General features: G+C 43.0%; 1 protein-coding gene across 1 annotated transcript in view; it reads left to right on the plus strand.

Moving 5' to 3' along the window:
* The first annotated feature begins 1,002 nt into the window (after positions 1 to 1,002).
* IPMK (inositol polyphosphate multikinase) overlaps positions 1,003 to 14,778 on the plus strand; it is a 166,014-nt gene continuing 152,238 nt past the window's right edge. Inside the window, exon 1 of the mRNA XM_078642872.1 lies at positions 1,003 to 1,529. Coding sequence (XP_078498998.1) covers positions 1,373 to 1,529 — 157 coding nt within the window. The 5' untranslated portion in view covers positions 1,003 to 1,372. The remainder of the gene's footprint in view (positions 1,530 to 14,778) is intronic.

A 14,778-nucleotide genomic window follows, 5' to 3' on the forward strand; every position in this document is an offset into this window, starting at 1 on the left:
AAAAGTGGTCTGAATGTCATACCTTGCTTGTTTAAGCACTGTAGATTTCTTCACAACTGTCACCCCTTGATTCACTTTTCGGATCATAAAGTAATTACTTTTTTATTGCTTCTGAGGTGCAGCAAAAATGTTCAATATGGTCCTGTTAGAAAAGGGATGTATGTTACAGATCTAGCCCAAACACTTCCCGAGTATTGCACTTGTTTTGAGATTCCTCGTAGATTATTACAGTCAGAATATAAATTGTAATTTGTGAAATGTAACAAGGTAAATGGATGAACTGCTTTGCTCAGCTCACGATGAAGTGTCACTCAAAGTGTCACGCAAGTGGCATTGAAATGCTGCACATGTTAATCACCCCAAAGACACGGAAATGTCACTCATAAACATAAACACAGTGAAAACTTGGCAGATATGATGGTAAACTAGACATAGCCTTTAATTGTTGTAATAAGAAGGATCCGATACCACTCAGATGAATTGAAAAGTGTATTGGTATAATTCCACCCAGGACATGAAGCGACCTCGTGGTTGCATTGTTACAGGGTTACTCATGCCTCAAATGTGGGCGAAAAGCTGACAAAAACTTAAAGGATATTTCCTCTTTTAAACATGGCTATGACTCCGCCCACTGACCCCACCTCCAGTGCTGTCCAATCAACTTCCTCTACTTTTGCTTACACTTCGACCGCTTCCCATATATCACAACCCTCCAAGCTCCAATAACAACACGCCCTCCTTTCCATTACCCGGCAGCTCCAATGTGTCCAAGTCTTCTGTCCGTTCATGCCACCCGGAAGTACCTGTATTTCTATGCTTACCATCAAACCCGAAAGAGAGCCTTAGAAACCACCCCAAATATTTGAGGAGTGGATAGTTTACTATTTGTCGCCAGTGGTCGGACCTTTGGAAAAAATGTTGTTTCTGAGCTTTGGCATACTTCTAGCTAGCGGGAAGCGTAAACACACGGGCAATGCCTTCGCGCAAGCGCCACATTTTGACGCAGGCGCACCATGGACTGAAGGGGAGATGACAGATGGGGAGGTTGAACGGTGAAAACTCCAGCCCACTTCGTGCGTGGGCTTCGCTGGGATAGACTGTGTGCGCGCAGCGTGACGTCGCTGTACTCGGTAGACGCGTGCATGGGAGGGAGTCGCTGGTCTCTGACGCCGCCAGGCCCTACTTCGTGTCCCCCTCTCTGTCCCATTGGGGAGGCGGGGTGGGGCTGAACCAGGACCCCTCCCCGTGTAGGAGGAGGGTTGGGACGACATGGACCTTACACCACCCCTGCAGGCACGAGCGCGTAGGCTGGAGATACCTTGAGGGCGGCGCCTCCCCTGTCAGACGTGCAGGTCCGGGACATCAGGACAGCATGGATACCGAGGGAGCGGGGCCTCGCAGCAGCAGGAGCCCTCCGCCACAGGTGGAGTGCGATGCTGGCTGTGGCAACAGGAAGCAGAGGGCGATTAACGGCTGTGTCCCGCTCTCACACCAGGTGGCCGGGCACATGTATGGGAAGGACCGAGTAGGTAAGTGGTCGTCCACCTTCCTTGCACGGTTGCATGCTACTATATTGGGACACCTGCAGCACAGTACACACTGCGCAGGTCGTAGGAGTTTATGAGTGCGCTAGCGTCAGCAGTGTTTGAGAAGGTGTGTTGTGGAACACCTGACAACGCTAGGGCTCCGATGTGGCATCCATTAGCTTTTCGGGTAGAGTGGAGACTGTTGAATCGCATTGGACGCAATCGGAGTGTGCTTCTGACAACTGAATGGAGTGTAGGTATGCTATGCTGCTGCTGATCATTGAAAGCTGTTGAAGTACGCTCCAGCTCATATGGCAGTGTGTGATGCTGCATGTTGTTGTATACTGCGTGTACTACTGTTAATGTTAACTCTATGATCCTTAAATCTCTATGTCTATTCCAGAATGCTGATGGCTCTGACTCATCTTAGAACCTTGGCTAATGTTATGTATTTCTTTCTCTTTGTAATGAGGGAAGATGTTGTATACTGCTTGTACTACTGTTAAGTCTATGATCCTTAAATCTCTATGTCATATGCACCTATTCCAGAACGCTGATGGCTCTGACTCATCTTAGAACCTTGTGAGAGTCAGTTTGTACTTGACCAGCAGGCGTTGGGTTGTCTGTTGTCCCTTCTATGAATAAATTACCTTTATTTCAAGAAAACGGTTGCAACTTACAACACATGTCCGTGGTTGCTGTCTCTTTCTGGAAGCTGTGGGGAGTTGCGTCTCGTCTCACTAGATGCTGTTGTGTTGTACAGTGCTTGACTGCAAGACGTGGGATTGTGCCTCGCTTCACCGTAGGTTGTTGGTTGGGTAATTTTCTTAACTGGATACTGTTAGATTGTTCCTTACTTAACTGGTTGCAATGCCATTGTGTCTTGCTTCACCGGACGCTGTACAACTATCTCTGTTGGGTTGCTCCACTCCTTACCTACCATTCTTGGGCTGTGCTACGTCTCACCGTACACTGTAGGGCTTGGCAGATGTTTTCTTGACACTGTAGTGTTGTGCCATGCCTTCCCAGACGTAGTGGTCTTGCGTTCCGCTTTCTTGGATGCTGCTGGGTTGCTCTGCCCCTTCCCATACGATGGGGGTTGCTCTGCCCCTTCCCATACGATGGGGGTTGCTCTGCCCCTTCCCATACGATGGGGGTTGCTCTGCCCCTTCCCATACGATGGGGGTTGCTCTGCCCCTTCCCATACGATGGGGGTTGCTCTGCCCCTTCCCATACGATGGGGGTTGCTCTGCCCCTTCCCAGAGGATGCGGGGTTGCTCTGCCCCTTCCCAGAGGATGCGGGGTTGCTCTGCCCCTTCCCAGAGGATGCGGGGTTGCTCTGCCCCTTCCCAGAGGATGCGGGGTTGCTCTGCCCCTTCCCAGCGCTGCGGGGTTGCTCTGCCCCTTCCCAGCGCTGCGGGGTTGCTCTGCCCCTTCCCAGCGCTGCGGGGTTGCTCTGCCCCTTCCCAGCGCTGCGGGGTTGCTCTGCCCCTTCCCAGCGCTGCGGGGTTGCTCTGCCCCTTCCCAGCGCTGCGGGGTTGCTCTGCCCCTTCCCAGCGCTGCGGGGTTGCTCTGCCCCTTCCCAGCGCTGCGGGGTTGCTCTGCCCCTTCCCAGCGCTGCGGGGTTGCTCTGCCCCTTCCCAGCGCTGCGGGGTTGCTCTGCCGCTTCCCAGCGCTGCGGGGTTGCTCTGCCGCTTCCCAGCGCTGCGGGGTTGCTCTGCACTTTTTCGGAATCTGCAGGGTTGCTCTGCACTTTTTCGGAATCTGCAGGGTTGCTCTGCACTTTTCTGGACGCTGCAGGGTTGCTCTGCACTTTTCTGGACGCTGCAGGGTTGCTCTGCACTTTTCTGGACGCTGCAGGGTTGCTCTGCACTTTTCTGGACGCTGCAGGGTTGCTCTGCACTTTTCTGGGCACTGCGGGGTTGCTCTGCACTTTTCTGGGTGCTGCGGGGTTGCTCTGTGCTTTTCTGGGCGCTGCGGGGTTGCTCTGTGCTTTTCTGGGCGCTGCGGGGTTGCTCTGCTCTTTTTCGGGTGCTGCGGGGTTGCTCTGCGCTGTCCCAGGCGCTGCACGGTTGCTCTTCGCTTTCTCAGGCACCGTGGGGTGTTCCTGGACGCTGTTGGGTTGGTCTAAGCTTTCCTCAACACTGGGGGGGGGGGGGGTTGCTTTGCAGTATCCCTGACTCTGGCTTGCTCTGTGATGTCTTGAATGAAGTAGGGTTGCTCTGTGCGTTCCTGGATGCTGTGGGATTGCTCTGCAATGTACCAGATCCTGTGAAGTTGTGCTATTCTGTACAGGGCGATGTGGGGTTGTGCTGCACTTTCCTGAATGCTGTCATCTTGTGCCCTGCTTTCTCGAATGCTGTGGTGTTGTGCCACACTTTAACAGGTGCTCCTGTGCTCTGCACTTTCCCTGGACGTTGTGAGGTTGCTCCATGCTTTCCTGGATGCTGTGGGGCTGCTTTGCACTTTCTCAGGTGGCCTGAAGTTGCACCACACTTTACGGAGTACTAGGGGGGTTGTGCTGTACTTTATGGGATGCTGTGGGGTTGGACTGCACTTTATGGGATGTTGTAGGGGTGCGCCCCACTTGATCGGGTGCTATGAGTCTGGACAACTGTTAAGAAGGTTTGGCTTCACCAAAAAGACAGTACTTGTTAAAACACAGGAGTGCATTCTCACTCAACAATGATCAAACTGCAACTGGCTGCAGTTGCATTCTGATCTCGTTGAGAAGGAACGAGGACACGAGGCGCATGTGCAAACATGTTATTAATGGCGGGTGCCTTCCACGAAAACAAACTTCAAGAACAAGTAGTGTGACACACAAAATATATAAATCAAAAAGGTCCACCTCAGGTAAGGTCAGTGTATATCCTGTTGTTGTTGGAATTTACAAAACGTGTTAAAATACCCCTCACACACCAAAAGGGCCCTTGGTGTCATGCTTCATCATCGGGGTCTTCCCGCCCGGCTGCCGGACGGGGCAGTGCTGCGACAAGCGACTACGCTGGAGCACCTTTTAAATGTGAGTGCTATGTGAGTGAATTGGAGTGAATGTCAGTAGGGTCAGGGGTGATATAGATAAGTGATGTTAAAAAATACCTGGCCTGGTGATAGAAAAAACTGTTGAATAAACACTGGCTGGTATTGTTAAAAAAAGTGATTTCGGAAAGAATAAGCGGGTTACCACGGACAGATGAGGAAGCACAACGAGGCTGGGGGTTGACTGGACCCTCAAATACCCTTTTGTCCAGTGTTGGCTCATGGGGCATTGATCCCTACCTCCCTAAGCATATTTCTGCATTAGCAAGGGACTTGTATAAATATAAAATATATATCTATACACATTGATAAATATAGTATCATTACACCACTTTGTACATATACTTTTTGTTGTGGAAAGACATTAGTGAGTGACAGGGGGATCTGACCCCGGTCCTGACGAAGGGGCATGGCGCCCCGAAACATGTTGACCCGCACAGGAAAGTAAGCCCATTAACCCGCTTATTCTTTCCGAAATCACTTTTTTTAACAATACCAGCCAGTGTTTATTAAACAGTTTTTTCTATCACCAGGCCAGGTATTTTTTAACATTACTTATCTATATCACCCCTGACCCTACTGACACTCACTCCAATTCACTCACATAGCACTCACATTTAAAAGGTGCTCCAGCGTAGTCGCTTGTCGCAGCACTGCCCCGTCCGGCAGCCGGGCGGGAAGACCCCGATGATGAAGCATGACACCAAGGGCCCTTTTGGTGTGTGAGGGGTATTTTAACACGTTTTGTGTATTCCAACAACAACAGGATATACACTGACCTTACCTGAGGTGGACCTTTTTGATTAATAGTACTCTTGTAAGAGGAGGACGTGCCCACCTTGGTGCCACCCAGCACCACCTCTTTCCTCCCCCTTCTGATTTCTCTACACAAAATATATAAGCATAAAAGAAATACTAACAGTTGCATTTATAAGAACAGTATATCTTCTCCCTATGACAGAAGAAACCTTAATACACATAAAAATCCCTAAACCTGATAGGCAAAGAACAATTACGTGAAGACCTGGAACCTCCAGGCTGTGCATTCTCATGCAGTTCTCCTTGCTGCAGAGAATTCTCCTCTTGGTCTTCAATTGCAACAGGGAGATTTGAATCTGCCACTTGAGAAGCAGCCAAATTGCCTAAATTGGAGTCAGAAATACCTGTCCCATTGTCAGGCAATAACTCGGACATGAAATAAGCTCAGCTATCTGTATCATCTTCGGTATAACTTATACCTGACAGAATCTTGACTGCCTGTTCAGGAGCATCTTTTAACAATTGCTCTAATATTACACCACCCCTTCTAATCCAAACAGAGTGACCCTTTAGCAGCTTTCAACACCTGTACAGGTAAGGAGTACCATGACACACCCTTCTTGACCCTGATGGGGTTTTTGACCATGACCCAATCACCCACTATAAAATCCTGTTTTACATTTGTGTCAAAATGTTGTTTCTGTAAAATTTTGCGGAACTAAAACATTGTCTCTTATCTTCTGCTTATTACAAGCAAAACATGGAATACTTTGATTTTTCAAGTCTTTTAACCGATCCGCACACATATTCCCTTTTAGGATCTCATTTCTTAAGTGATCTAAAAGGAGAAATTCCAGTGGTGGAATGTGGAATGGTTACATATGACCAGATTTTCTTACGTAAAAAGTAATCAACCGGTACATTACAAGTCAAGGCAGATTGTATCCCCTCCTTCATAAATCTTTTCATTCTTTCAATAAGACCATTTGAGGAAGGGGAATACAATGCAACTCTAAGATGTTTGATTTGATGACTTAGAAGAAAATCCTTCATGAAGCAAAACGCATGCCATTGTCTAACCAATTCTTAAGTGCAATACTCCGATTTAAAAATTCTTGACAAGAAACTAATTACAGATAAGGTGTTCGGAGAGGAAGTAAACTCAAACTCTACCCGCTTGGAGTAATAGTCTATCAACACCATGATATACTTCTTATTACTGGGTAACAGCTCAAAGGGACCCCCAAAATCTAGCACAAGCTTGGACCAAGCTCCCTCAGCAATTGGCACATTATGTAAATGTGTCTTGATGGGTTTCCAGCGCTTGTCAGAAACAAGGCACGTTTGACATTTATTAATCCACTGAGACACATCCTTGTCAGGCCACCAAAAATGCTCCTTCATCTTCCTGCAGGTAACCCGATTCCTAAATGTCCCAGTCATGAGCATCCTGAAAAAGTTTAAATCGCAAAGGAAGCAGAGGGACAGACAGATCACACCATATGAGTATGTCCCTAACTATAGATAATTCATCTGAACTTTGCGCAAAATATTTTAACGGTGCGGGGAACTACCGTTCCTTGGGCCAGCCACTCATATCCATATTTTTAGCATATTCAAGTACTTCATCTTTTCTACCACCATCAAGGCAGTCCTCATAAGAAAAAAAAAATCCTTGAGAACCAAACATGTCCTCAACTTTGGCTACCATATACTCCATTTCATCCTGTCTTTCATCCAAAGTGGTTTGATTTAAAGGTAATCTTGACAGGCAGTCAGCCCTAACATTACGGCCACCAGGAATGTACTTTATCACAAAACTGTATTCATGTAAGCAAGACGAAATGCGTACCAACCTGGCTGAAGCTTTCCCTGTGCTATTACCATTTAGGAGATGTAACAAAGGTTTATGATCTGTAAAAATGTCAAAAGCTGCTCCCCTCTGATAGGTCTTGAACTTTTTGACCGCTCATGAACAAGTAAGAGCCTCCCTTTCTGTGGTACTATAGTGACTTTCTGCTTCACTCAGGGCTCTAGAATAAAACTCCACCGTGTGTTTTTTGCCACCAACCCACTGACACAAAACAGCACCTAAACCATGTTGACTGTTGTCAACTGTTAAAACACACTTCTGACCAGGAGAAAATGAGGATAGTGCAGGATGATTTATAATTACATTCTTAACCTCCTGAAATGCATTGTCTGTTTCTTTGACCCATATGAAGGTAGACCTCTTTTAAAGCAAAGAGCGTAAAGGCTGGACAACTTGAGCATACCCTGCTATGAAACTTGAGTAATACTTTGTCATGCCAAAGAATGACTCTAAGGTGTCCTTATCCATGGGATTGGGAACATGAGAAATCGCTTGTGTTAAAGAAAATTTTGGCCAAATACCTTAAGCAGAAATAGTGTGGCCTAGGTAATCAAGATTTTGTGTGAAGAATGTGCATTTGTCCAGTTCCATAGTAAACACCAACAACGTTAAAGATGTTCAAAACCTTTGTTAGGTGTGGTCAAATGATCCGATTTTGTTTTGGAAAAAATCAACACATCATCTTGATATGCCTGTACTCCATCAATCACCCCAAGTATATGATCCATGAATTTCTGAAACACACTGGCTGCAGAAGCTACACCAAACTGTAACCTCATGAATTTATAAGCTCCAAAATGAGTAACAAAAGTGGTTACGTTTGTAGAATCAGGTGGTCAAGGGATTTGATGGTAAGCTGACTGTAAATCCAGGAGGCTAAAATATTTAGAGCCACCGATACCAGCTAACAAGTCTTGGATTTTAGGTAGGGGTGACAATCCGCTATTGTGTTTTTGTTAAGTGTGCGTACGTCCTCACACAAACTATTGTCTCCACTCCTCTTGCGAACGACAACAATGGTAGACTGAATAATCCCTTCACTTACCAATTTATCCAGAACATGTTTTAGGTCTTCTCTCACACTCAAAGGTATTGCTCTTGGTTTATGAGCAATGGGAATACCATTGGGTTTCAATTTCATCAAATGTTCAAATTTGGTTATTTTCCAATTTTGCCAACAAAAATTTCAGGAAAAGTCGCTAGAACATTTTGCAAGTCTTCATCTTCAGAATTTGTCACAAATGCCACACTTGCATCATTCAGCTGAACAGGATTATCTAAGACGGGTACTAGCTTAAGATCCAGTTTAGCTAAATCCTGCCAACGCACTATGTTCTAATCTTTAATAGCTCCATAAACCTTGGTGTAGACATGTCTACCCAAACAAGTTAAGTTCTCAAAAAAGTATCCCAAAATGTAAATTTCCTTGTCACCGTATGCCTTGGGGATAATGTCGGTATATTGGAGAGTTGCGTGAGTAACAGCGTGAAACGGACAGCTAACAGAGGAAAGGTCTTAAATTATATTGGAGAGTGACATTTGTGGACCAGTGTTTTGAGAAAAGTTGGTCAGATATTATGGTCACTGGGGCTCCAGAATCCGTCATCATGTCAATGTCAAGATTACCCAAGGTAACTTGACAAACGGGACCTTTGGCTTTCTGGCTATGAAGACACATCCGCATAAACGGTTAAAATCAGTTTCTGGAAATCACTCTGTAAACACACACCATGGCCTACATTTCCTGTATCATAACACTCCTTTGTTTGTACATTACTAACTTGAAACACACTTTTACCTCTACACACAGGCTGGAAATGACCAGTCTTATTACATTTCATGCATTTATTTACCCAAAGCTGGACAAATAGGACTGTTACCTAGATGTTTCTTTGAGCCATATCGAAAACATTTTGTAGCAGGTTTTTATGAAAAGATCTAAAACTCTTGTTTTTAAATGTTACTGCATTAACTGAGAAATCTTCATGAATTGAATCAACTAAGTAAGTAATAGCACCATCAACTGAAATACATTTCGAAGAAATAATGGATCTCTCTATACTTTTTGCCATATCAATGACTTCTGCAAGTGAAGGGTCTCTGCAACTTAAAATACTTTCTTGTAGCTTTTTCGAATTACAACTATACACAAATTGGTCATATAAATATATATCTAAAGCAGATCCTAAGTTACAGTTTGCTGCTAAGATCCTTAAGGCAGAGATATACTCTTCAAGTGACTCATTGGGATCTTGCTTCCATTTGAGAAAATTCGATCTCTCAAGCAGGACACTGGATTGTTCTAAAAATGTCTTGTTAAGCCTTTGTACAGCATCTGTATATACATTCAATCCATCACCATCTCCTGTAGAAATATCAGTACTGGAAGATTGACGTATATTTGCTGCCCCTCACTGCCCAAATAACTAAAAAGAATGGCCAAATTCCTTCTAGGGGAATATTCTTCAGCATCAATAGCCACAAAGTAATTTTCAAACTAACAGAACCACATTTTCCATGGTGTCTTTGATTTGCCAGGGAATGGTAAAACATGATTATACTCAACCATTTTATTGATTTGAAGCCATAATTTGATTTAATATACCAATGAATATTATAAAGTTTGATGCTCACTAGTAGCTGTGTGGAAATCCAATTGTTTATATTTATCAGAAGGAAAGCCAGGGCAGGATAAAACACTGTTTTCAAAACCGGAAGGATCGTGTCTCACACGTTAAAATATTCCCAGTGTGAACAATGTGAAGATAGCTGCACAGAAATAACAAATTGGCCTATCCAAAATACCAGCCGTAACGTGGAGTGCACACTGACGTCATCCGTTCTCTTGGCTGTAGTGGTCAGCGGTATTCAAATGACGCTGACCATGCCGAAGGGCTGTGAAAGACCTGAGCATGTGCAGAAAATACCAGGAAATGAGGTGCGTTGCAGAAGCCAAGTCTTTCAATTAAGGGACCCTCCGCACAGCAGGGAAGGGCACTGTCTGCAGTTAAGGTAATATTTTTGTCCATATGTTAATGCTGTTCAAACTTGAATTGATGGTTCATTAATTGAAAACCATTATTATTAGGGTGAGCGCTCTAATTAAATGTTGTAAGCTCTGACTGCACTACTGACAGTGGTTCCAGTATAAAAATGTGTACACACGTTTTCAAAGTTTAGTAATATGAGGCTATGTATAATGCTCCCAGAATGCTCTCTGATTTGATGCAAATATTTGCATATCTTGAAAGCATAGTTGATGATCCTTTGCTTTCAAAATAAAATGTTCATTATAAACATAAAAGCAGGAAAAACAACATTTAGCTAAACTACTGTAAAATTTCAGGTACCATGTCTATGCAGCATCATGTGTTGATGCATGCTAGTATTTCCCAAAAATATTCATAATGGAAAATCAGTGTAACCAGTTTCAATAAGATTATGAGAAACAAAAATAAACAATCATTTGGCAAAGCCAGTGGGTCTGAAATTGGTGGTCAGCTTTTTGGTTTTGTCAATGTGTGAATTGTTTTGGCATGGTTTTTGTAAAACCTTATTGGTGTGGGAGCTGCCGGGCCCTCAGCATTATAACAAACATTGACAAAAGCAAAAATAGTTTTTGTTCTCAAAAATCACACACTGCCACAGTAGTTACTGGCACTGAACAAAACTACTTTGTGTGCTGATATGCTCCTTGTGAAAGAGCAGAATGCTGTCGCTGACCGTGAAGTCAGCCAATACAGCGAGAGAGACAGAATTTTAATAAACTGAAAAGGTCATGGGCAACGCCAGCCCAAATTAGGGCCCAATTATTAAAGAACATCTCAAAAGTGCACCCATGGCATATGTTCTTGCATAAAGTGCATCTATACAGCTTTCGTGAATTCCCAAGAATTTCCAGATGTAGGACAAGAAATAGTACGCCTAGAAAATATTTTTGAACTGCATTTTAGCATAAGCAAATATGCTTGTATAGGATTGCTCATGCGAAAATCGAAGTGTTTGCAAGTTCACTTTCCCTCCAACCACTTTTTCACCAACTCTGGAAGAAGGTTTATGTCTGCCATTGTCCGGAGTACATTTCCAACATTTCTCAGTATGGGTAAAGATTAGAGAAGAGTTATTGAAAACTCTTAAAACATGCAAGTTAGTAGGTTTGCACAGACTCAAAAGGGCATTCTAACCCTGGAACTATTGCTTACTGCTACCTTCAGCACCAGTATGTAGATCTGCGAAACGTGGCAACATAAAGGGATTGCAACTATTCAAACACTACTATGGTATGAGCCCCTGCATAATCAGAGACACTATATCAGAGCTCTTAAATAATGAGATTGCTGCCATAATTTGTTGCCGCATACATGGCACCAAAGGGACAAGTGTAATTTGTTACAGGATAAGTAGATTTATAAAGCAACCTGCCCCTTGGACAAGTAGATAATTTATTAAATTCCACACCTCTGAACACATTTGAGCCTGTTTCTTTCCTTAGCTGCCCACTGTGCTTGCCAAGAGCACAGATTGCGAGAATGATGACTGGAATTGTAATTTGGTGGCTAGTTTTCAACCAATATTAGGCCTTAGGGTAGAATGTATTTTATGGGGAACAAAGTGGAAATGGATAGCTCATATGAGTGCCTCAAGACTGAAAGGATTTTTCTAAATTTTGATTTGCATTTTTCTGCCTTCTTATTTTCGCCATCTAGTCTCACCTATTTCATCAACCTCTGTCTCCATCACCCTCCCCACCCATCACTCTTCTCTCCATTTTGTTCTACCACCCTTCTCTTAACACTCCTTCCGCCGTACCAACACAATTTAACGTTCGCTAATTCTCCTCTCTATATACCATCATTTATCATCATCCTAATCCTTTTTCAGGCTCATCCTCATCCTTTATCCACCTCATCCTTCCCTGCTCCTTATCCTCATCCTTCCCTGCTCCTCACCGCTGATCCATTTCACAGTTAAGATCTATCACCCACATTTCTCATTGTTCTTCTGTTCAATCCTCCAAAGAAAAGATGCTGGCCATCAATTTCCCTGTGTATTCCCTGTAACTGAAGAAGTCTAGGTAAATTAGTTTTCTCTCCTACATTAGTCACGGTCCAGTAAATGTAGCTCTAATAAAGGTCGCTGTCTAGAAAGTCTGCAATTATACTACAGTGTGTAGCTGGCCCAGGTACCTAAAATAACGGTATACCCTGTCTCTTCTGGTGACTACACTTTCTGGAGTAGAGTGCAACCGACCAGGTAACATTATTGTTGTTAATATATATAATGCCTGTGGCATTTCGTATAGTTTGAGATCGCAGTCATACACTTCTTGCTGTTTTCTAATGTTGTTAAAAATACAAAAATAAAACGACATTGGGACTACATCCGCTTTTAGCAGATACTTCAACATTGTAGTAAAATTTCAGAGTCTGCTCACCTAAAGGTTACGAACAGCATTTTATTTTTATCCATATAGCTTGGAAATTGTCAGGCTATCTGAATTAGCCTACATAGGGGCATGGATGTTGATACCAAGCCTGCTGCAGTGAACTGATCCCAACAGCAACTCTATAACAATTGTACAAGCTACAAACCTATGTGTTAAATGCATACTGTATGAGAACTTTGGAGAACTGGCCGCCAGTTCACTGTAAGCAATTGGGTCAATTAAATATAATTCATTAATAATATGGTTGAAAGTCTATTTACTGCTAATTCGTTAATCAACATAGGTCAGCATAATAATCTATATTTATTTGTGTATATGGGTACTCTTAATGCACAAGCATTAACCATAAAAGAGGTATCTTGGTTGAAGAACAGACTGCATCAGCAAACGAGCATTGGCAAAGCCATTATGTCTCGCCTTTCTTTGACATTACCTGACGTTTTGGCTTTCCCAGTACTTTTCAGCGATGCTGCTTCACATTGCCAAAAAAGAAAAACAATGCTTGTTTGCTGATGCATAATAGCAGCTGCATAAAAAGTGCAATCGGGTATATGCTCAAATGTGTCACGAAGCTATAGTGACCAGATTGTTGCCACACATGCTTCATGACATGGCAACCATTTTGTTCCTTGATTTAATTTACTGTTCCAAGGTGGTGGACACTCATTTTCGAACAGTACATTTAAAAATAGTACGTCGAAGCAGAACCAGTAGTAAATTGCAGCTGCTGGGCCCCAAACATTTTTTAAAAAAATGAAAGAATGTTACATTTGGGAACAACGTGTGAATGTGGTTGAGAGTGCTGATGAGCGGGGTGCAGCAACAGAGGACCAGTTGGAGGTGGGATGTAAACAAAAAAATAGGCAAAACTAGGAACAATAGGGAAAACAACAGATGCGCTTTGGCATGGGGTAGCATGTAGAGCAAAGATTTAGGTTTGGAAGCAGCACACGAGAGAGAGAGAGTAAGAAAATATGCACTTGCATGGAGTGCTGAAGGAAGAAAAAAGTAGTTTCCAAAATGTAAGGTGGAAAGATACACTTCATCCAATTAAAAGGATGGTAAAAAAAAAAAAAGCTAGAGTAAAGGAACAGCCACAAAAAGAGAAAGAAAACCATTGAATAAGAAGCACGCAGATGAGAATGATGTGGAAGATAGTCAATTTAAGCAGTGGACTTACTCAGAGCTCTCTGTAAATATTTATATTGTCCAAAATAGGTCTTCGACAAGTATAGTCAAGGCCTAAAAAGAAGAATAAAACTCCATCCATGATTTTGGTATCAAAGAGCCAGGCTTTTAAGCGCTTCCTAAAAGTAAACCGATGTTTTGTTTTTTTGTAATCTGTAAATCCTTGTTACGCAAGATGAAAAATTGACTTGTTTTGTTGTCTTTACTCTGTGCTGGTCAAAATACAGGCATTATTTTGGCAGTGCCATGCTTGTTACCAAGTTTATCCAACCCATTGTATTATCCGGAATTTCTTTCACATTCACGAGTCATACCAGTAATTTTTTATAATCTAAATTGAACTTTGAAAATTCTTAATTAGTCCATTTGCGGGAAGCTGTTGTTCCATCTTAAAGCTAGATGTAAAAAAGGTGAGGTCTACATACAATACAGTTTTAATCCTAAATTCTTTATAGAAGTTAGCCTGCTCATCCAAGGTCTTGGTTAATTAGTTGTGCAAGTATTTTAATGAAAAGTGGAAATACATTGGGGGTCATGTAAAATACCTCATGTTCTACAAAGTTTAGAAGACTATTATTTGCGAATTAACAAATGTTCATTTGCATTGTGAGCTATTTAGGACTTGTGTCCAGTTTTTTCAATTATATTTGCAACTTCAATGCCCATGTGCATCCCATCCCGGTGGAGTCCCTCCGTTAACAATTTAAACTTTTAACACTTGTCTAAAATGGCTAGAGTTTAGTGGGTGTAAAATCTATGCAATAATTATTAGCTCTAATAATGCAAAAAACTCCTGCTCCTCCTTAGTTATATGCTCAGAGAAGCCTGTATCACTGCATAGAGGCACACCCCTAAAAATCTTCAAAACGATTACCACTGTAGAACATGGGGACACATACTTTTTAAAACAAATTAGCTTTGCGGAATGAGAAGTGTCCGAACTA

This window comes from Lissotriton helveticus, chromosome 5_1 (genome assembly GCF_964261635.1).
Source record: "Lissotriton helveticus chromosome 5_1, aLisHel1.1, whole genome shotgun sequence".
NCBI lineage: Eukaryota > Metazoa > Chordata > Amphibia > Caudata > Salamandridae > Lissotriton > Lissotriton helveticus.